At 39.2% G+C, this 20,984-nt stretch overlaps 1 protein-coding gene across 1 annotated transcript in view; it reads left to right on the top strand.

Moving 5' to 3' along the window:
• The window catches only part of Peli1 (pellino E3 ubiquitin protein ligase 1), a 58,951-nt gene extending 38,849 nt beyond the window's left edge, over positions 1-20,102 (top strand). Inside the window, exons 2-7 of the mRNA XM_021177675.3 lie at positions 5,139-5,278; positions 8,744-8,873; positions 12,357-12,458; positions 16,731-16,928; positions 17,073-17,261; positions 17,741-20,102. Of these exons, the coding sequence (XP_021033334.1) occupies positions 5,208-5,278; positions 8,744-8,873; positions 12,357-12,458; positions 16,731-16,928; positions 17,073-17,261; positions 17,741-18,307 (1,257 nt within the window). The 5' untranslated portion in view covers positions 5,139-5,207 and the 3' untranslated portion in view covers positions 18,308-20,102. The remainder of the gene's footprint in view (positions 1-5,138; positions 5,279-8,743; positions 8,874-12,356; positions 12,459-16,730; positions 16,929-17,072; positions 17,262-17,740) is intronic.
• The last annotated feature ends 882 nt before the right edge of the window (positions 20,103-20,984 follow it).

Here is a 20,984-nt window from a genome sequence, read left to right as displayed (position 1 = left end):
GCACAGGGTCAGCTCTGGCGTGCAGAAGGCGACCTAAAGGATCCTGTCCCTGGCTGTTCCTTGATTCCTGTGTTCTTATCATTCTGTGGGGCGTCCATCTTGGGTTTGAGCAGAAGTGGCAGCCTACCTGTGCTCACAAGTGTGTAGGTACTCACGGGAGACCAGGTCTCTCCTGGCGGTATCTGGGTATGAAGTGCTGTGGCACAGGATCAGCTCTGCATATTGGTATCTTTTTAGTGTAAGTTCCACATATGAGGAAGAGGGTGACTTATCTCGTGTAGCATGGCCTCCAGTGCTCCATTTTCCTGTAGGTAATATCATTTCATTCTCCATTATAGCTGAGTGAAGCTGCATTGTGCCAATATAATGTTTCCTTATTTCTTCTGTGTCTCACAGAAGGTGACTTTTGTTGCTTTTCTAAGCAAATGTTTGTAACTTAGTTCTAAGAGAAATTTAACTGCTCGGGATCATCATTTAGTGCTACTTTTTTCCATAGCCTATTTAAAAAGTATTATTTCTTATGCCTAAAATGTATAACAATGGCAATATAACACAATATATTACTTGGTGTTCTAACTTTTAAATTTCTTAAATTAATAATAGTTTGAAGTAGTTGAGTTTTATTCATTTTCCCTGAGCTTAAATTTTGTCTCTAGTACATTACACTCAACTTTCAGAGATTGATTCTTAAGATTGTGCTGGTGGACAGTAGAGCCAGTTATACCGTCGGCTGTGCTTCAGTGTGCAGGGTTGAGGTGGTTTGGGTTATTGGGTAACTTACTTTCCAGGTGTAATTCCCCCTTGTGTTCTTTTATGCACAATATTTCAGCAGTTTACAGTGGTAGAGTATGAGCTGTCACTTCTGTGTTCTTTCCTGTTAATTGAACCTTACAGTAGTTACTATCTCTTACGATTGTTGTGAGGTTTAAATCGCACATGTCAAATGGTTAGAATAGTACTTGGCCCAAAGACAACCCAGCATTAGCTCTTATAAAGGGCAGGGGTTGGGGACAAATGGTGTTGGTTTGATAACTTAGGAGCTAGAATTCCCTACATTTTTCCTATGCTTGTATCCTGAATAGCTGCTAAGTCCCACCCAACTTTCCCTTTCTGTAAACATTTTGTTACTTTAATACTTAATAGAGGAATTTCTGTTACGTTTTCATAAACATATATAACCACTTCAGTAATTTAAGTAATCTAAAATTGCTGAATACAGGCTAGAAATGACAGAGAACAACAAGCATATTTGAGTTTCTGGTTGTTTTAAAAACACATTTTCCAATAACATAGTGAATACAATGATTTGGGGTCGGAGTGATGAGCATTTACGGAAACCCTGCTTCCCTCAATCACGAAGACTCCCTACAGCTGCTTCTTGACTCACATTCAAGAAGTACATGGAACTTCTCTTCCTGAACTGTCAGGACTCGCATTTCTAATGGATGTTTTCTTTCTGACGGTACCAGGAATTTGCTTTTGTGTAATACCATGTTTTTCCCCTTGGGTTCCTTTCTTCCCTCCATTATTTAAATAAGTATACATTTATTAAAAATTTTGTTGGTGGTCACTACCAAGGACATTTTTTTTCGTGTCTTGGTAGAATTAATGGTGGTGTTCCAAATTCTAAGTGCTATCACATTGGGGTAGGACTGTGTGCATGGTGTCAGCCCAGCTAATATAATGACAACAAGCAGAACTGGTGATTGAGGCTATAGGACATTCTTTGTATATGTATCCACACTAAATACTCGAATGATTCAGGAAATCGTTTTGAAAAATTACATATCTTACTCAGATTTAAGACTACATAGAGGGGCTGGTGAGATGGCTCAGTGGGTAAGAGCACCCAACTGCTCTTCCAAAGGTCCAGAGTTCAAATCCCAGCAACCACATGGTGGCTCACAACCATCCGTAACGAGATCTGGCGCCCTCTCCTGGAGTGTCTGAAGGCAGCTACAGTGTACTTACATATAACCAATAAATAAATCTTTAAAAAAAAAAAAAAAAGACTACATAGAGAATAGTTGAAGGAAATGGATACAAAACACTATCTGTGTTAAAAATGCTGACCCATTATATAGACAATGGCCTTCTTGTAAAAAAAAAATTTAATGTCTTTTACAGACATTAATATGTACAAGAATTGCACTGAAAGAAAAATGATACTTGTGGCACATTTTATTTGCAGTTTAATAATGCTGATTCAATGGCAGTTGATTGTTTTTAAGAAAATTTAATCCCAGCCAGGTGGTGATCCCAGCACTCAGGAGACAGAGGCAGGTGGATCTCTGCTCTGAGTGCTGGGATCACCAAGACCAGCCTGGTCTATACAGCTCCAAGACAGCCAGGGCTACACGGAGAAACCCTGTCCTAAAGTGGGAGGGAGGGAGGGAGGGAGGGAGAAAGGGAGGGAGGGAAAAAAATGAAAGAAAAGAAAAAGAAAACTTAATCTTGTTAATCTTGGATCATTTAATTATCTAAGTACTGATGGTACTGAATTATTTTAGTCTATAGAATATTTAGAGGTAAGAGTAAAAGTTGAATTTGAGCTTGTTCCTGTGACTGCAGCTTTAGCGTTACTGATAAAAATTTCTAGTCATATCAGATACTTACATTAAAATTCATAACAGTAGCAAAATTACAGTTATGAAGTAGCAATGACATAATTTTACAGTTGGGGGTCCCCTCAACATGAGGCAATGTAGTAAAGGGTCACAGTGTTAGGAAGGCTATAACCTATCCTGAATAATACAGCAGTGCACATTTTGCTAGTAAGTTTTCAGGCTAGGGCCAGGGGCTTGCTTATATTTTTCCCAGCTCCAAAATTTCCTTCATTCTCTTTATTTTAGTCCCTTTATTTTTAGAGTAAGAAAAATCAGATTGCTTTGGTTAAAGAGCTACAACTAGAACACAGGCTACTACTTGTAGCTGTGTTATATGCTGTCAGTCAAGTATGGGCATTCATGTAACACTTTCAGACTTAAGGAATAGCCATGCTTTGCTAATGCTATAGTTTGAAAAAATATAAAAGGAGAAGTTTCTTTTTATATTTACCTATATTTTTGCTACCCTGTTAGCTGTTCTTTCTGTTGAGCAATCCCCTTTAGTCATTCCTTTATGATATACCACTGGCAAGTTCTTGTTCAAATTTTTCTTTACCTGAAAATGTCTTAATTCCTTCCCTCTGATTTTATTGGGTACAGATTCTTCTGTTGACCGGTTACTGCTATACATACAAACAACATTAAATAGACTGAACAGGTTATATTCATGTATGTATGTATGTATGTATCAAGAATTAGAGAAATAGAGGTCATGAATTTGATAGCTGCAAGAGGGTGTGTGGGAGGAATTGGAGGGAAGAAATGGAAGGGGAAAATGATGTATTATATTTTAATTCCACTAAATGGTTAAAGTTTTAAATATATTAAATCACTGTTTTATGGATCTTGTGGTTTCTTGTGAGACATATGCTGTCATTCTCATAGCTTCTTCACTGGAGATAAAATACCATTTATTTTTGTTTGGTTTTTTGTTTTGTTTGTTTGATTTCCATTTTTAGAACTTTTATCTTGATGCTGAGATCTTTGGGTTATCTAGAGACAGAACTGTTTAGTTTCGTGCATTTGTAGTTTTATTTCTTGTCCCAGATTTGTTGTGTTTTCAGGCATTATTTCTTTGAGTACTGTTTTAGCTCTGCAGGTTTTCTTCCAGTGATGTAAATTTAGCTCTTTTGCTGTAGTCTCGCAGACCCAGGAGGCTCTGCCTACTCTGTTGTCCAGTGTACCAAGAAGCTCTTTGTTGTAGTTTAGTATGTGTCTTAGTTTGGAGGTTCCCACTTTGTGTCCTCTGTTTGCTTGTTGAGACTTTTACTTTATCCCCACTGTCCCAGATGTATTGTAATTGCTTCTTGGAGCATTTTTATCATGGCTGCATCTTACTCTGTTGGGCAATCTTAGATTTCCTCGTCTCAGTCTTGTCCCCTGTTGTTACCTCTTCTGCTTTAAGTCCTTTTAGTTCTTCATATGTAGGGATGATGTGTTGAACCCTGGGTATTTTCCAGATTCTGTTTGGAGAATTTGTATATTACCTAAACCTTCTCTTTGCACTGACATTTCCTGACTCTGCTTTGTCAGCAAAGTGCATGTCTTTCTGTCTGTTACTGATAGCAGATAAAGTGTAGGTTCTCTAGTCAACCTCTGTGGGCAGGTTGCAGGAAGTATCCTTACTCCTGCTGAGTGCATGTGGAATTGAGCTCATCCTTGTAGTCTCCAGTGTCGTCACTGGGATTGACCACCTAAGGGTGCTTAAGTAAGCGCCTTGGCTCCTTCCCAAGCCTGCATGACACCATCCTACTGTGATTTTTTTTTTTCAATCTCTCTTTTGTGGTTCCAGTAATTATCAAGGTTCCACACTCAACTCTGGCTGGTGAGAATGGGGGATTTTCTGTAGTATTTGGCTACAGTAGAATAGTTATAGTCAGAACTTTCTACCAAGCTGACACTTTATTGTTCCTTTAAACAAAAAGCAAGCGTGGTTTTGGTTTTGTCTGTACTAGTTCATATTTCCAGGTTGCTGGCTTCCTTAGTTCCTCATCTGGCATATATTAGCCAAAGGGAGCACAAGAATTCACTGTCTTCTTGTTCCCTAGATCCTGAAGTCCCTACTGTTCTGCCTCTGTCAGATTTTTATATCTTCTTATATATTTTTCCATGTCTATTTATTATGTGCCATGTTGTGCATGTTGAGGCCAAAGGACAGTTTGCAGCACTTGGTTCTTTCCTTTCACCACATGAGGTCCCAGATCAAACCTCAGTCAAAGGTAAGCACCTTTACCGACTGAGCCATCCTGCCAGCTCCCTCCCTTAGTATATTTAGAAAAAACTTTCTATATCTCCTTACATTATTTTATCCAGGGTCTTTAATTATACTTTGTAGAAATAATAGGGAAATGGACAACTTTGTTCAGTAAAGTGGCAGACAGACAAATGTACATTTAATCTGTTTGTGTCAAATACAGAACCATTGACATGTATTTCATGTGATTTTCTTGATGTGTTCATGAAGACTTGGAAAATACTCTATTTAAACTGGAATCATTGTTCATATTATTAACAAAACCTTTTTCTCTCTAGGAAATAATGCAAAAGGTGTCTCAAGGCTCCTGACCAGTGAACAAAGATTTGAGAAAGACAGCCAAGCTCATGTTTTCTCCTGATCAAGAAAATCATCCTTCCAAAGCCCCAGTAAAATATGGCGAACTCATTGTCTTAGGGTAAGATCTCTGCATGATGGAACAGAACTGATTATGGTGTGCTCATTTTGGTCTCTGGGTTAGAATTGCTGTTACTTTGTTTTTAAGAATTTGTACCTTACTGTATCCAGAAGAATTTAAAGCTAGTAATGTTAGCAGTTTAAGAAAATTTTAGTGAGCGTATTTATGCCATCCTTGTAAGCATTGAAATACTACATGCAGACTGGAGAGACGCTCAGAGGCTAACAGTAATGGCACTAACTGCCCTTAACTTCTAGTGGACCTGAGTTCAGTTTCCAGCACCCACATCAGGAAGCTCACAGCGGCCTGTAACTCCAGATCCAAAAGATGTTGGCACCCTCTTCTGACCTGCAAGCAGCCACACACATAAATAAATAAATAAATAACCATTGTAAAAGTACTGAATAAGCTTTACCTTGTCCTCACCCTAGAAAAAGAATTTGCATTTTCTGTCCCATTCTTTTGAAACATTTTCTTTAGCTACTTGGCCAACTACCAAAAGACCCTTTCCCTTTCCTGCTTCAGGTAATTTCGTGTGCCTTAGTGTATATTTGTTCTGTTGCCTTCTGAGGAAGTGTTAATTTGTGCATAAGGACCAGCTTTGCCTATACTTCTTGGTAAACAGACTTGTATAGCCCTGAGGGAGCAGTAAACTGACTCTGAAGCACAACACACAGGTATCTGTTTACTTCAACAGTCACCTCGTTCATTTAAAAAAGCAACTGAAGAGTGAAGAAGAGGAGATTGCATTTCTTCAGTTACTTTAACCTAAACCTGGAATAACTGTAAAACATAGATGCAGTCTGTTAGCTAAGAAGTCTAGAAACTGAAAATTATGGAATCTCCTGTCCACTTATTTTTTGCCTAAATGTTTGGCTCTCTAGACTTAGTTATGCTTTTGAGAATCAGACTATTATAGCTTCTTGTTTATTTATGACCTTTTTAAAAATTTAACTTCATGTGTCTGGGTATTTTGCCTGCATATATGCCTGATGCCCAGAGAGGCCAGAAGGCAGCTTTGGATTCCCTGGGACTGGAATTACAGAAGCTGGTGAGCCACCATGTGAGTGATAGGAAGAACCTAGGGTCTCTAGAAAAGGAATGAGTGCTCTTAGCACTGAGCCACCTCAGCAATTCCTGTTTATGACTCTTGACTGGAGGCCATACCTCCTAGGCTCCAGTGTTTCTCCCTCAGTACTAGTGGTGTTCCTGGGACCAAGTTACCATACTGGCCAAACTCGACCAAACTTAGGTTGGATATGACAGCACATACCTGTACCCATAGCATAAACTGGATGTGTGTATATATATATATATATATACACACACACACACATACACACATATATATAACACAGTATTGCAAATTTAGGGCTATATAGATTTTTAATCATATTAAATGATAAACAGCTTTTAAGAAAAAGTATTAAGGGTTAAATTATTTTGCTAGAAAACTTGTGAACTATTAAAAAGGGTGATTTAAAATTTAAAATACAATTTTAAGCTGTCCTTTAATTTAGAAATTTATGAGCTGCCGGGCATGGTGGCACACGCCTTTAATCCCAGCTCTTGGGAGGCAGACGCAGGTGGATTTCTGAGTTCCAGGACAGCCAGGGCTACACAGAGAAACCCTGTCTTGGAACCCCCCCCCAAAAAAAAAATCAGCTAAGCTTTAGCAATAGTAATCACCTTTGTATTTAGTACTTGGTAGCTTAAAATACAAATATGATTCTAGAAGTGAACTGGACAAGGTGGTCGAGAGGCATTTGGAAGAGGAATTAGTTGTGGCCCTTCAGAAGACAGTGTGAGGGCAGTAATGAACCCACAGTAGGTCTGGTGACAGTGTATGAGCTAAAACAATGTCTTAGCCATGAGAGCCTCCCTTACAGAATCTGATAGCAAGACTATCTGAGTACATAGTTCATCCTCGCTGTCTCCCTCCATGTCTCCCTGCATTTATGGTGCTGGGACCAAACTCCGCCTGGCACATGGTAAGCATTGCTCAAATTTATGTAATTTTTACATATGGCAGTCACTGAATGAACTCCTCAGCTTTGAAATATGATTCTTTTTCCTTGTTAATTACTATTTCAGACCATTTTGTAATCACCTCCATCATCCTCAAATCTTCCCTATTTTCTACTTCATTTCTGCTCAGATAGAGCAGCTATATTTGAGAGGGTAAAGATTTTCATTAGGGTGAAGAAACAGTGAACAAGGAGTATTATTGTTGAATTGCTGCTTACGTCTCAATGAAGCAGTAGGAATGGCACACATACAGCCCCCAAGGACATGGTGTTCTACTTAATTTTCTGTTGCTGTAGTCATAAACTGGCCAAACTGACTTGTGGCAGAAAGGGTTTGTTCCACTTATACTTTATAGTCCATTATCACAGGAAGCCAGGGCAGGAGCTCAAATCAGGATCTGTAGCAGAGACTGTGGAGGAATGCTACTTACTGGCTTGCTCAGCTTGCTTTCTTACATAACTTAGGACCACTTGCCCATGGGTAGTACCACCTGTACTGGGCTGGACCCTGCTGTATCAATAATCAATAATTAATGCCTCTCATACTGTCCTCTGAACACCCACAACAGACTATACTCCATTTCCCTCAAATGCCTCTAGACAAGCTTGTATCAGTAATCAAGAAATGCCCACAGGTCAGTCTGATGGAGGCAGTTCTTCTCTGAGACACCCTCCGCCCAGGTGACTCAGCTTATGTCATATGTAGCAGTCATACATGGACTCATATTCTGGTTTGCCAGTGTCATTCTGGGACTTGAGAAAACTCATTGCTATATGCCTGTTTAACCTAGCAGGTTTTGTTTGTTTTTGCTTTTGAGTGTAGGGTTAATTGACGTAGTGTTCAGTGCTTCCTGGGCGTGTGGTACGTGCCCAGATGTTTAAGTTTGTTTTCACTTTTCTGCACTTGTTTTAGTTATATGTCTTACTTGCTTGCCATGAGATTAACATGCGCTCTAGAGAAATGATTGGAAGAATGCAGCAGCAGATGTAGATGTAACCTAGTTGGATAGGAGCTGACAACACACCAGTGTTCTATTCATTCGGGTAGTTAGGACTTTACGAGGCCAGACACTGCTTATTTCAGAAGTTCAGCATTATGGTGTTGGGTTCACAATTAAAGGAGAATCTGTTTCAATTACTGCTGCAAAAAAATATACCTTAAAATAGATCACAAGGAATCCGATAATTCTGTTACTCAGTTCTTGCTTATATAGATAACTTAAAGCTGTGGACAATACTTCTATGTGGCTCAAAACATGGCCAGAAAGATGCTCATTTTGATTCAGACCCATGCAGCTGTTCTGGAGATCAGCCGTTGCTAGAAGGAATCTGCGGTCATTGGGAATTGAATGTACATGTAAGGCAAACGATGACTTAGCTTTATAGTAGTGTGGTCCTTACAAGAGACCAACTAAACTTTTTTTTCCTTTCTTATCAGATATAATGGGTCTCTCCCAAACGGTGATAGGGGAAGGAGGAAAAGTAGGTTTGCTTTGTTTAAAAGACCGAAGGCAAATGGGGTGAAGCCTAGCACCGTGCACATTGCATGTACTCCTCAGGCTGCCAAGGTAAGATAAAGTTCTGAAGAACTTAACTTGGAAAGTTGAACTATTTTTATGTGTGGTCTGCAGTGCTTCACAGTTCTGTTTGAATTGATGGTATTTGAAAAGCTGCCATATGGAATTCCCCCATCCCTTCTAATGACAGGCCAGAGGCAGGTAGGAATCAAAAGAAAATAGCTTGATTCCCTAAGACTGTCTGAGTTCTCTGGGTTTATTTTCTTCTTGTCATATGACATGCTTATGTTTTGCCCCCCCCCCCCCATGTGCAGCGGGAGCACATTTTCAGCTGTGCTCACAGTGTGACTTCTCACCCCCCGCTTCATTTCCTCACCAAGTTTTAGAGGCTAGGTGAGGAAATGTAACCGTAAGTTTAAAAGTAGTCAGTGTAAAAGTAGAGGAAGTTTTCAGTCCTCATTTTGCCTTGGAATTTCTCTCTTTCCAGTTTATAGCACAAACTGAATTAATTCAGTAATGTGGTATCCAGATAAGAACAATTACAGAGTTCCTTGACTTCTAGAAGTTGTACATAAGCATTACATCATCTATGTTAGGTCCTTGTTAGGTTAAATAAATGAGCTGCATTAGAACTGGTAAATTGAAGTTGATTAGATTTCAGCCTTGTTTTATATCAAAGTTAGATATCAAGCCTTGATTTGGCTGCTCGTTGGTTACTGTTTGAGTGCCAAAGAGTCTGTAGAAGGGCTGGTCTTCTAAGCTGTTTTCTCCTGTTCCTTTGTAGAGAAGGTGTGTGTTCAGTAGACGCTGCAGCTCAGTCTGGGCTGCTCTGTAGTATTTGCCCATCTGAAATGTACCACAGCTTCATTGTGCAGAGCTGTCCCACACATTACAAGATACTGAAATTCTTGGGCCCCCGTGTACTAAAAGTCATTTAATCACTACCATTATTGTTACAGTCAAACTTATTTAAGTATTTTCAAATGCCTCTTAGCTATTTATCCTCTGGTTGAGGACCACTGGCAAGGAGATATTTATAATCTACCTCTAAAATACTTTCTCATTTTGTGTGTGCACATGCATGTATGTGTATACAGTGAATGCTTGTGTATGTGCCTGTGAAGGCCAAAGGTCAATACCTGGTGTCTTCCTCATTCATTCTTCATCTTAGTTTTTGAGTCAGGGTCTCGATAAACCTGGAGGGCTTTGACCACGGTACACTGGCTGTCCAGTGAGCTCCAGGTACCTTCTGTCTCTGCATCCCTAGCACCAAGATGCTCCCAGCCCTACTTTCTTAGTTTCTTATATTACCTTGTTCTTCATGTTTTTGTTGTTCATTTTATATTACCAAGCCTCCTCCCAAAAAAGAAGAACTGAAAAAATGAGTGTTAGTTTCTTAAACTTTTGACATATCAGGAAGAAAATGTCTTTATAAACGCCAAGCAGTTACTTAGGATGGCTTAAAAACCCTGACTTTCAATGCAACTTGGACTTAGCCTGATATGGTTCTTTTTCCTGATCTAAGAAAAGGTGTAACCACTTACAAACAAACAAACAAACAAACAAACAGCAATTATAGCCTCAAGACCCACTAACTCTTTAGAAAGTAATAATTAACTTATAGAACTAAAGATGTAACTCCATGGTAGGGTTATTTATTTCCTAGCATGTGTGATCTTCTGTGTGTTTGATCCCAACACAACATCTCTTAGATTTGGCATGTGGCATATATATGTAATCTCAGTGCTTCGGAGGCTAAAGAAGGATGGACAGTTCTAGATCAATATGGATGATACCTTAAGACCCTGTCCCTTGCTCCCTAAAACAAAAAATTCCAGAAGTTAGCAACTATTTGAAAATTCATTTTCTTAATTCAGAATTGTAGATTTTAAAATGTGGAACAATTGTAAATACTTAGGAACACATAAATATGTTGTAAACCATTAACACCATGCTTATAGATTATCTATACTACATTCTTGAAAGCCAGTAAGATGACTCTCAGTGTGTTAATGCACTTCTCAGTAAACCTGACTACCTGAGTTGGATCCGTGGAGCCCACATGACAGAAGGAGAGGACTGACTCCCACAAGCTGTACTGATTCCCACCTGTGCATGTACCACACATGTACACACACACACACACACAATATCACAAATAAATAAATGTAACTAAGAAACATGAATCTGATTGCCCACACCTATCTAATTCCAGCACATGGAAAACTAAGATAGGATGATCCAACGTTCAAAGCTAGTCTGCACTGCAGAGTGAGGAGTACTCAGCCTGAAGTACACAAGACACAGTTCAACAAACCAAGCAGAGGCAATGAGAGCCGGGGTGGGGGCACGCGCCTGTAGTCCCAACTCTGTGGACGCTGACAGAAGATCTCAAGTGTAAGGCCAGCCTGGGTTATATAGCCAGACTCACTCTCAAAACAGACAAAAATGCAGAAGCCCAGTATGGCAGCTCATCCTTTCAATCCCAGCTCTCAGGAGGCAGAGGCACAGGGTTCTCTGTAAATTCAAGGCTAGCCTGGTCTACATAGCAGGGCCAACAAAGGCTATATAGAGAGATCCTGTCTCAAAACAGTCCACAAACAAGTGAGATGGTAAATTTGCATTTTAAAGCCTTGTTAAAACCAGGTACTTGGTACTTAGGTATTTATTAGCTTTAGATATTTGAAAAATAACTTTTTTAATATTAGAATTTCAAAAGGCCTTACCTATTACAGATTAGCTAAAAAGCGAAAACAAACATTTCCCCCTTTTTTACTATGTGTAGTTACTCTTGTGTCTTTTTATCTGCTTTCCTCTTATAAAACCTCCTTTGTGCAATAACTAGGTTTTCCCCCTTCTGGTATTATCTTCAACTCATTAACATATGAAAACGAAGCTGAGCACTTCTTTTAGGAGAGCAGTTCAGCTTAGGATAAGTCAAAAATATGGCCATCAGAAATACATCTATTTCTTCTTGTAATGGTTAATCATCCTGTACATTTTCTGTATCTGATCTGGAGTATGATAAAGCTTATCATCTGTAGGATTAGAAAAATGAGCTGGTAATTCTAGCTTAACTGTATATATAAATTTTTATGTCACTTTAAAAATTTTTTTCTTGCAAGATTTTGAATTTTTTTCCTTATCAGAGATGGATGTTGGTTTTAGTTTCCATGTGGTATTTGATATTAATTCCCTTAGAATTTAAAGTGCTTTTAAGAGAAGCACATATTCTTAAGAAGCTTAAATTTATGTTTTTGTTCCATGACTATTAAAAGATATTCCCTCAACCTGAGGAAACCACAATTGAAGTTATATAGTTTCTTGCCTGTACCCTAAATTCCAGTGTGTGTGTGTGTGTGTGTGTGTGCGTGTGTGTGTGACAGAGAGAGAGAGAAATTCCAGTGTGTGTGTGTGTGTGTGTGTGTGTGTGTGTGTGACAGAGAGAGAGAGAGAATATTTTACCTTCTTTAATGAAGATATTTTTCCGATTTAATGACTACTAATATTTGCTGTTAACCCTTTCATTCATAGGCAATAAGCAACAAGGACCAGCATAGCATATCATATACTTTATCTCGAGCCCAGACGGTGGTGGTTGAATATACTCATGACAGCAACACTGATATGTTTCAGGTACTTTAACATGATTTTTTTTTCTTTAAAAAAAGTTAAAAATCTGTTGTTGGTGACTTTGCTATGATTAGATTAAATATTATGCTTTCATGCTGTATGTTTGAAATATGTATTGATTTTTTTAACCTCATCTAAATATCATTACAGTGTGGTTTAAAGATGGGCTCTGAAGTTGGAGAGTTAAGAGCACTTGCTGCTCTTGCAGAGGACTCGGGTTCCCAGCACCCTCGTTAGGTGGCTCATAACTGCCTGGGACTACAGTTCTAGGGAATCTGATATCTCTTCTGGCCTCCAAGAGCACTAGGCTCACACATGGTGCACATATATGTATGCAGGCACTCATACATACACATGAAATAAAAAGAAAATAAAAAGAGGGGGAAGGGACCCTGGGACCTAAACTCCTGGTAAACATTTTTTAGCTACTCTGTGCCCCCATGTCCTCCTCCTCTGCAGAGTGCAGAGGATAGTCTCTCCCTCGGACCCCTGTGTGTGTATGGGGGGGGGGGGGGGGGACAGGGGGCACTACCTCCTACCTTCCTCTCTGAGCAACAAAAATTACAGATAATTTTCTAACTATTGACATCAGTAGTAGGGATTTGGTTTTCAGCACACGTCTGGGCAGAGCGACTGTGTACTGGCTAGTTTTGTGTCAACTTGACACAGCTGGAGCTATCACAGAGAAAGGAGCTTTAGTTGAGGAAATGCCTCCATGAGATCCACCTGTAAGGCATTTTCTCAATTAGTGATCAAGGGGGAAAGGCCCTGCTTGAGTTCCAGTCCTGACTTCCTTGGTGATGAACAGCAGTATGGAAGTGTAAGCCGAATAAACCCTTTCCTCCCCAACTTGTTTCTTGGTCATGATGTTTGTACGGGAATAGAAACCCTGACTAAGACAAATTGGTACCAACATAGTGGGGTATTCCTGTGACAACCTGACCATGTTTTGGGGAGGGCTGTGGAAGGACTTTGGAACTTTGGGCTAGAAGATCCATTTGGTGATAAGAGCTCTGTCGGATGTTGTATAGGAGCTTGGAAGATAATGTTGAAAACAGTGCAGAAGATGGAGGCCTGGCTTGTGAAATTTCAGAGGGAAAATTAAAGACTCTTTTCAGGGCCATTGCTATTTTGGATTGTGAAGATTCTGTGGTTCTGGTTAGCTGGAGCTGAAGAATCAGCTGTGATTAACAAGATACCAGAACTACTAAAGCAAAAACTTGGCATTACTGGGACTATTGATGCTGGTTAGCTGGAGCTAAGAAATTAGCGGTGATTGAGACCAGCGTCATTGAGGTAACATCTTCTGGGAAGTGTTTTCTGAGAGCACAGAGGCTGTGTTCCAGAGATAGCCAAGGTTGTACCTTGTGCTACAGTGGGACTTGGTAATGTGTAAGAGTCACCCAGGTGGTACTGGTTTTGAAGGCATGAAGGGGTCACGCAGAGCAGCTGAGGCTCGGAACTGTGAGAGGCCATTGGTGAAGGTGCAGCCTCAGTTGCAATTGATGGCCCAGGACTTAAGGGGTCATGCAAAGGATTTGAGGCTTGGCAGCATGAAGAGAACCTATGAGAGGCTGTTGTTGAAGCCAAGATACAGTGGAAGACAGCAGCGTTTTGGAGATGCCAGTACCATGAGATGACCACCAAGAACAGCAGCAGCAGTGGAGTACAGGCATCTGGAACCTAGAAGACAAGCTGTGTGCTACAAAGGGCATGGCTGGAGAAGTGACCCAAACCCTTGGAGGAGCCCAGAAGGTCGTGAGTTGGATCCCAGACATTGGACAGTTGGAGTTTAATTTTTGCTTTTGATTGTGACTGTGCCCTGATATTTTTCCCTCTTGAAGAAAGAAAATATTTTAGTGGATCCCACAGTTAAGAGACTTTTAATTGTAAAAAGATCTTGGATTTTAAAAGATATTGGAAATTTTAAAGCGATTGTCTTTTAATATGTAAAGACTGTGGGACTTTTAAAGTTGTTTAGATCTTGGGGATTAATAAGAAATTAAGGGTTGAGGCTTACTAGTGATGTGTTTGTGTGTCAAGTTGAAAAGGGGTCAATTGTATTGACTAGTTTTGTGTCAGCTTGACACAGCTGGAGTTATCACAGAGAAAGGAGCTTCAGTTGAGGAAATGCCTCCATGAGATCCAACTGTAAGGCATTTTCTCAATTAGTGATCAAGGGGGAAAGGCCCCTTGTGGGTGTTGCCATCTCTGGGTTGGTAGTCTTGGGTCTATAAGAGAGCAGGCTGAGCAAGGTAGGGAAAGCAAGCTAGTAAGAAACATCCCTCCATGGCCTCTGCATCAGCTCCTGCTTCCTGACCTGCTTGAGTTCCAATCCTGACTTCCTTTGGTGATGAACAGCAGTATGGAAGTATAAGCCGAATAAACCCTTTCCTCCCCAACTTGCTTCTTGGTCATGATGTTTGTGCAGGAATAGAAACCCTGACTAAGACATACTGGTATAATAAAATCTCTTTGTCTGGCTCCCATTCTCTGAACCATTCTGGTACTGATATTTATTTTTATATGCTGATAGATTATAGAGCAGTGAAACCTGAAGACATAAAATTCTTGTTACTTTCTGTCAATATTAGATTTTCTAAAGAAACCTAACTAGAATTGACTATTATTCAATTAAAATTATTGTCCCAATTATTTTTTCATTTTTCTTCATAAATATTCAATGAAAAGGCCCAGAGATGTACTTACTTTCAATCACTAGCAAAATATTTTTGAGGCTGATCTCTCCTCTAACCCTGTAAATGAGACATAGATTTAAAAGGAAAAAAAAAAAAAGTATCTTTACAGTTAGTATTAGAACTTGGGTGTTTGTTTCTCTCTCTCTCTTTTTTTTTACTAAACTAAATAAACAGCATCTTTAGTGATGAAAGTAACATAACATATGGTAAAATAGCATAGTAGTAAATGTTTTCCACATCTTTATCAACAAGCAATGAAGATGAATGTGGTTATCTTTTTTAAAAAAATCAAGGTGATCTGTTTGGTCATAGGTTTGAAATTTATTCAAAAAGTTAAGTTGTATTTATCTCTAATCTTTGTAGTTGGCTCCTTGTTTCCCTAAGTTAATTTTCTAGTATGAGAAATTAATTTCTACATGCATCGTCCCTATGGAAAGTTGAACATATCTGTACTGTGAAGCCCAAGAGACCAGTCTAGTAACAGTAAATTAACTTTGAGAAGGGACTTAGCTGCCTTCCAAACTGTGTAAGAACATTCCTATGGAGTCTGTCAGGTAGAAATTCAGATTCCAGTCTAGCTAACTGTGTAGCTGCTGCCCTACTGTGTAAGTACAAAGACACAACAGACGTTTCCACCGTCGCCTTGTCATCTGTATCTCCTTATCACACTTAGTAGGACTTTTGACAACAACCAGGACAAAGGCATCATGGGAGAGAAAAAAGAAGGCTGTCAGATAAACTGTATGAAGTGTGATAGATTGATCTATCACATGGTGCATAGAAATAACAAGAAATTAGTTTAGATTGATTTTTTTTTAAGGCAAATCTTGTGTCAATTTCTGTCTCCTGTTGAAAAATAGAAAATATACACTATGGTACAAAGTTGTAATCCCCACTACTAAGGCATTCTAGGTTATCCTGTGTAGCTAGGGACTACAGCAAGCCTTCTCCCCCGACATACACTCAAAGGCATCATGTTTGTAGAGAGTTGGTGTTTTCTAAGTGCCATCATTAAGTTGTATAATACTGTGTTGTAATATATTAAAGAACTGATGACTTTTTCCATTAATCGTGTCACTTTTATCATGTGACATCCATTCATTTCCTTTTTTCTCCTTCTCCTCTGAAGATGCAGGTTGCTTACTCATGGGCTAATACTTTCAAACGTTTAGCTTGACCCCTGCCTCACCCAGGGCTCCAGCTAGAAACCTTACTGCTCAGCAATGAAAAACCACCTGGGTATATGACAAATCCTACAGCCGGTATAGAATTCCTTTTCTGTGCTTTCTTGGGGAACCTTGGAACAAAGTACCTTTGAGGCACTTTGAAGTTTAGTAATAACTAAATATGATGTCTTGTTCCTTACCAGCTTAAGTGGTTGGAGAAGAAGCTTGTTGCTAAAAGCAAGCACAACCAAAAGTAAGAACTGACAGCTAGCTGGTAACCTAGAAGAAGCATTTAAGTTTGAGCTTTAGCAATTTCAGAGGCTTAATGTTTTCACACTATCCCTTTCTTGATGGATTCCACTGTGTTCGTTGAATCAAATTTATATTATATTCTTTTTTTTCCCCTTTAGATTGGCCGGTCAACTGAAAGTCCTATTGATTTTGTAGTAACTGACACAGTTCCTGGAAGTCAGAGTAATTCCGACACGCAGTCAGTACAAAGCACTATATCAAGATTTGCCTGTAGGATCATATGTGAGCGCAATCCCCCCTTTACAGCTCGGATTTATGCTGCAGGATTTGATTCATCAAAAAACATCTTTCTTGGGGTAAAAAGATTTTTTTTCCCTAATGCATTCTTTTATACTAGTTTCTACTTCCAAATTATACATAAATAAAAACTCACTTTCTATCACTTTTTTTGGATAGAAAGAGAGAAGTTACTATTCAGTTTGTTATTGTTGATTTTATAGGAGAAGGCTGCCAAGTGGAAGACATCTGATGGGCAGATGGATGGCTTGACCACTAATGGAGTTCTTGTGATGCATCCACGTAATGGGTTCACAGAAGACTCCAAACCTGGAATATGGAGAGAAATATCAGTATGTGGGAACGTCTTCAGTCTGCGTGAAACCAGATCAGCTCAGCAGAGAGGAAAGATGGTAAGTACTTACATGTAGCCTCTTTTTTCTACAGTAAACAGAGGATAAGTTGGACTAAATACAGTGTGTATGCATGTTGCTGACACAGAAAAACTGAGACCATCAAACACAGACTTCCAAATACTAGTTCTAGAGGGTAGTGTTTGTTTCAGTTAGGAGAGTTTAAGCTTCTGTTCTTTATGTCCTTGACTGTACTTAAGTAACTAAAATTAACTAGGTTTGTTGATTATTCAGATGATTAAATCATAAGTTGCCTTTTGGATAGAAAGAGAGAAGTTACTATTCAGTGTGTTATTGTTGATTTTCAAATTTAGCATTTTTTATAACTGCTACTTAAAGTTCTATTTCCAAATTAAATACAAACAGAACCTTTCTTAAGTTTAGCATGCCACCCTGGAGGTCTCCTGTCTTGTTAGGACATACTGAAGATATAGTGTGAACACAGTGGTAACTTCGGTTTTGATTCTTTTCTCCTTCAGGTGGAAATTGAAACCAATCAGCTACAAGATGGCTCCTTAATCGACCTTTGTGGTGCAACCTTGCTGTGGCGTACTGCAGAAGGCCTTTCCCATACTCCTACTGTGAAGCACTTAGAAGCTTTAAGACAGGAGATCAATGCAGCACGGCCGCAGTGCCCTGTAGGGTTCAACACACTAGCCTTCCCCAGTATGAAGAGGAAGGATGTTGTAGATGAAAAGCAACCATGGGTATATCTAAACTGCGGCCATGTCCATGGTTATCATAACTGGGGAAACAAAGAAGAACGTGACGGCAAAGATCGTGAATGTCCTATGTGTAGGTCTGTTGGTCCCTATGTCCCTCTGTGGCTTGGATGTGAAGCTGGATTTTATGTGGACGCCGGCCCTCCCACCCATGCCTTTAGCCCCTGTGGGCACGTGTGTTCAGAAAAGACAACGGCTTACTGGTCCCAGATCCCACTTCCTCATGGTACGCACACTTTTCATGCAGCCTGTCCCTTCTGTGCACATCAGTTGGCTGGTGAACAAGGCTATATCAGACTTATTTTCCAAGGACCTCTAGACTAGCAGCTGTCCTCCGGGACTGCATTGTAAGTTTATAAGCTAAGTGATTGGGTTTGCTAACCGACCCCTTGTCCATGTAAGTTTCTCTGCTCTGGTCATTTGCATTAAGATGAAGAATTTTTTAAATATTTATAAGCAATTTCTGAGAAAAATCTGGGAAACTCAAGCAAAGGAATTTTTGAAAGTTCCAGACTTCTGAACTCTGAGTTTTGAAAATCTATTTTGAGAAAAAAAAGACATAGTCTAATTTGATGCCTTCCTTTGTTTAGTGTTCTTGAATCACCGCCCACCCTCAGTGTTGAGAGGTTGTGCTGTAGAACTGAGGGTCTGTTGGTTCAAACTACGTTAGTTTACAATTTGTTGCAGACATTGTAAAATACAGCAACATGTATATTAATTTTTCTATTTATCTTTATCATAGAAAGTACCTTAGAATGTTGTGATAGGCTAGCATGGTAATGATGGTGTCACACATTTGGTGTGAGTGGTAGGGTAGTGGGCACAAGGCTCAAAGATTTGCAAAGTTAAGGAGAAAGACAGGAGAGTTCCCCCCCAGCCCCATAATTAGGGGATATTTCATAAAACCAGAATATTTCATAAAACCAGATTCATATTAATTACCATTGTCTAAAAGGTGTTTGTTTTTAACCATATTGACGTTAACCAGAAAATGGTTTTTTCCTTAATCTTTCTCTCAAGTGTAGTACTAGAACAAAAGTTAATGCTAAGAAACGTTTTATATGCTCCTTTGAATATGCAATTTAATCTAGATGATCTATTTTTCTCCCATGATAACTGATCTGTTTTTAGTGCCAGCAACATTTGGCAAGTTTATTTTTTTGGATATAAACTGTGGTTCATCTGTTCACTGTTTCTAAAAAAAAAAAAAGAAAAAAAGAAAAAGAAAAGAAAAAGGAAAAAAATCCTATGAGAAAGTGAAGAAATTAACAAGAAAATTACTTGATTTGCTCTAGAAAAATTAAATAAAAAGTGTTTTGTTAATTATTCTGTATTTGGATTATTCCAGGCATTAGAACATCTAGAGCTGTAAAGGGTTGGCTGCAATGGTACCTCCTTTGTAGCCCAGCAGAGCAGCCTTAACTGTGGGCTTGACTCCTCAGGAGCTGGCCTCAGTGTGACTCATGGAAATGTTTGCTTAGGGGATGAAAGTGAGGACACACCGCAGGGGCTGCTGTTCTCTTCCTCCATATGTGCTGTGCAGGACAGTTTCTTCTCACCCTAGCCTTTTTAAATGCACCAGAAGTACAGACAGTTGCACTACACCAAACCCTTTCAACACTTGTAGAAATCAGTACACTGTAGATTAGACGGAATCATCTTTCAGTCCTCTGACTTCTTTTCCTTAAGTTTGAAAAATTGTATAATAATTGACTACTGTCAAATTTTTGTATGTGGTAGTATAGCTTTAATTTATCTTACTACATTAACGTTTTGATTTTAAAAAATTAAAAAAAGGGTCACTTAGAAGCCATGAACTATTTTATTTTATTGTCAATTTTTCTTGTTTTGAAAATTATCATTTGGGTTCACTCAGGAAATGCATGTCAAGATCTGTATTATAAGTTATCTGTGATGTATCAGTAGCTGCTGGTTATTACCCTTTTTTCAAGGAAATTTCATTGATTTGAAGTTTTCTGGTCACAAACTTTGTGACTAATGCAAGGAAACCAAGTCCTGTGTTGTGTTTTGTCATTTCTGTTGAGGCTCTATATTGTAGCTTAATTTTTATTTGCAATTAATTTATTCAAACTAAGTAAAATACTTTTCAAAATAGCTATGCAAATTTGTCTGTGTGGGTTCCTTTTCATACCTTTGAGAATGGGAAGCCAGAGTGGTAAGTCTGTCCCAGACTAGACAGATCCTCCATCTTCTGACATAGTCTTGTGAAATGTATAGGATGTTCTACTTAATGTCACACTGTAAATATCTGTTTCTCTTAGAAGTCATCATAGCAGCGGCAACATAAAAGCCTTTTTGAGGTTAGGCTTGTTAGAGAGTTGGCAGCTGAGCTACCTGAATTATACTCATGATGACAAAGATTCTGTATTCTGAAATTTCTCTCTGATCAGCTAAGAAAAGAAAACATAAGTCAGTTCATTTACTATGGAACTCAAATTTTTAAACCTCGGGGAAGTAGAATCCCAAGTTGGGTGCTTTTGTTCAAGCACTTTAAATAGTGCTTCTGCACTTGGCACTGTGCTTACTCTTCTGTTTTAAAGACATCCAGGGGCTGGAGAGATGGCTCAGCGGTTAAGAGCACCAACTGTTCTTCCAGAGGTCATGAGTTCAATTCCCAGCAACCACATGGTGGCTCTCAACCATCTGTAATAAAATCTGATGCCCTCTTCTGGTGTGTCTGAAAACAGCTACAGTGTACTCATATAAATAAATAAATAAATAAATCTTTAAAAAAAAAAAAAAGACATTCAGGGACAGGACGGATGACTCAGTGGTTAAGAGCACTTGCTGCTCTTACAGATGATGCGAGTATCTCCCAGCCCCATTCTTGTGGCTTACATCACTTTTGGCCCCCTCCGGGAATCCAGTGCTCTCTCCTAACCTCTGTGAGTGCCTGCACCTGAACACACGTGCGCATACATGCACCTAAAATAAATACGTAAAGAAGTGAAGTGTCTGTATTAAACTTGTAAGTAAGAAG

The sequence above is a fragment of the Mus caroli genome, unplaced genomic scaffold, assembly GCF_978045245.1.
Source record: "Mus caroli unplaced genomic scaffold, Mus_caroli_1 scaffold_13, whole genome shotgun sequence".
NCBI lineage: Eukaryota > Metazoa > Chordata > Mammalia > Rodentia > Muridae > Mus > Mus caroli.
Note: the sequence above shows the minus strand (reverse complement) of the source record. Positions and strands in the feature narration are given on the sequence as shown.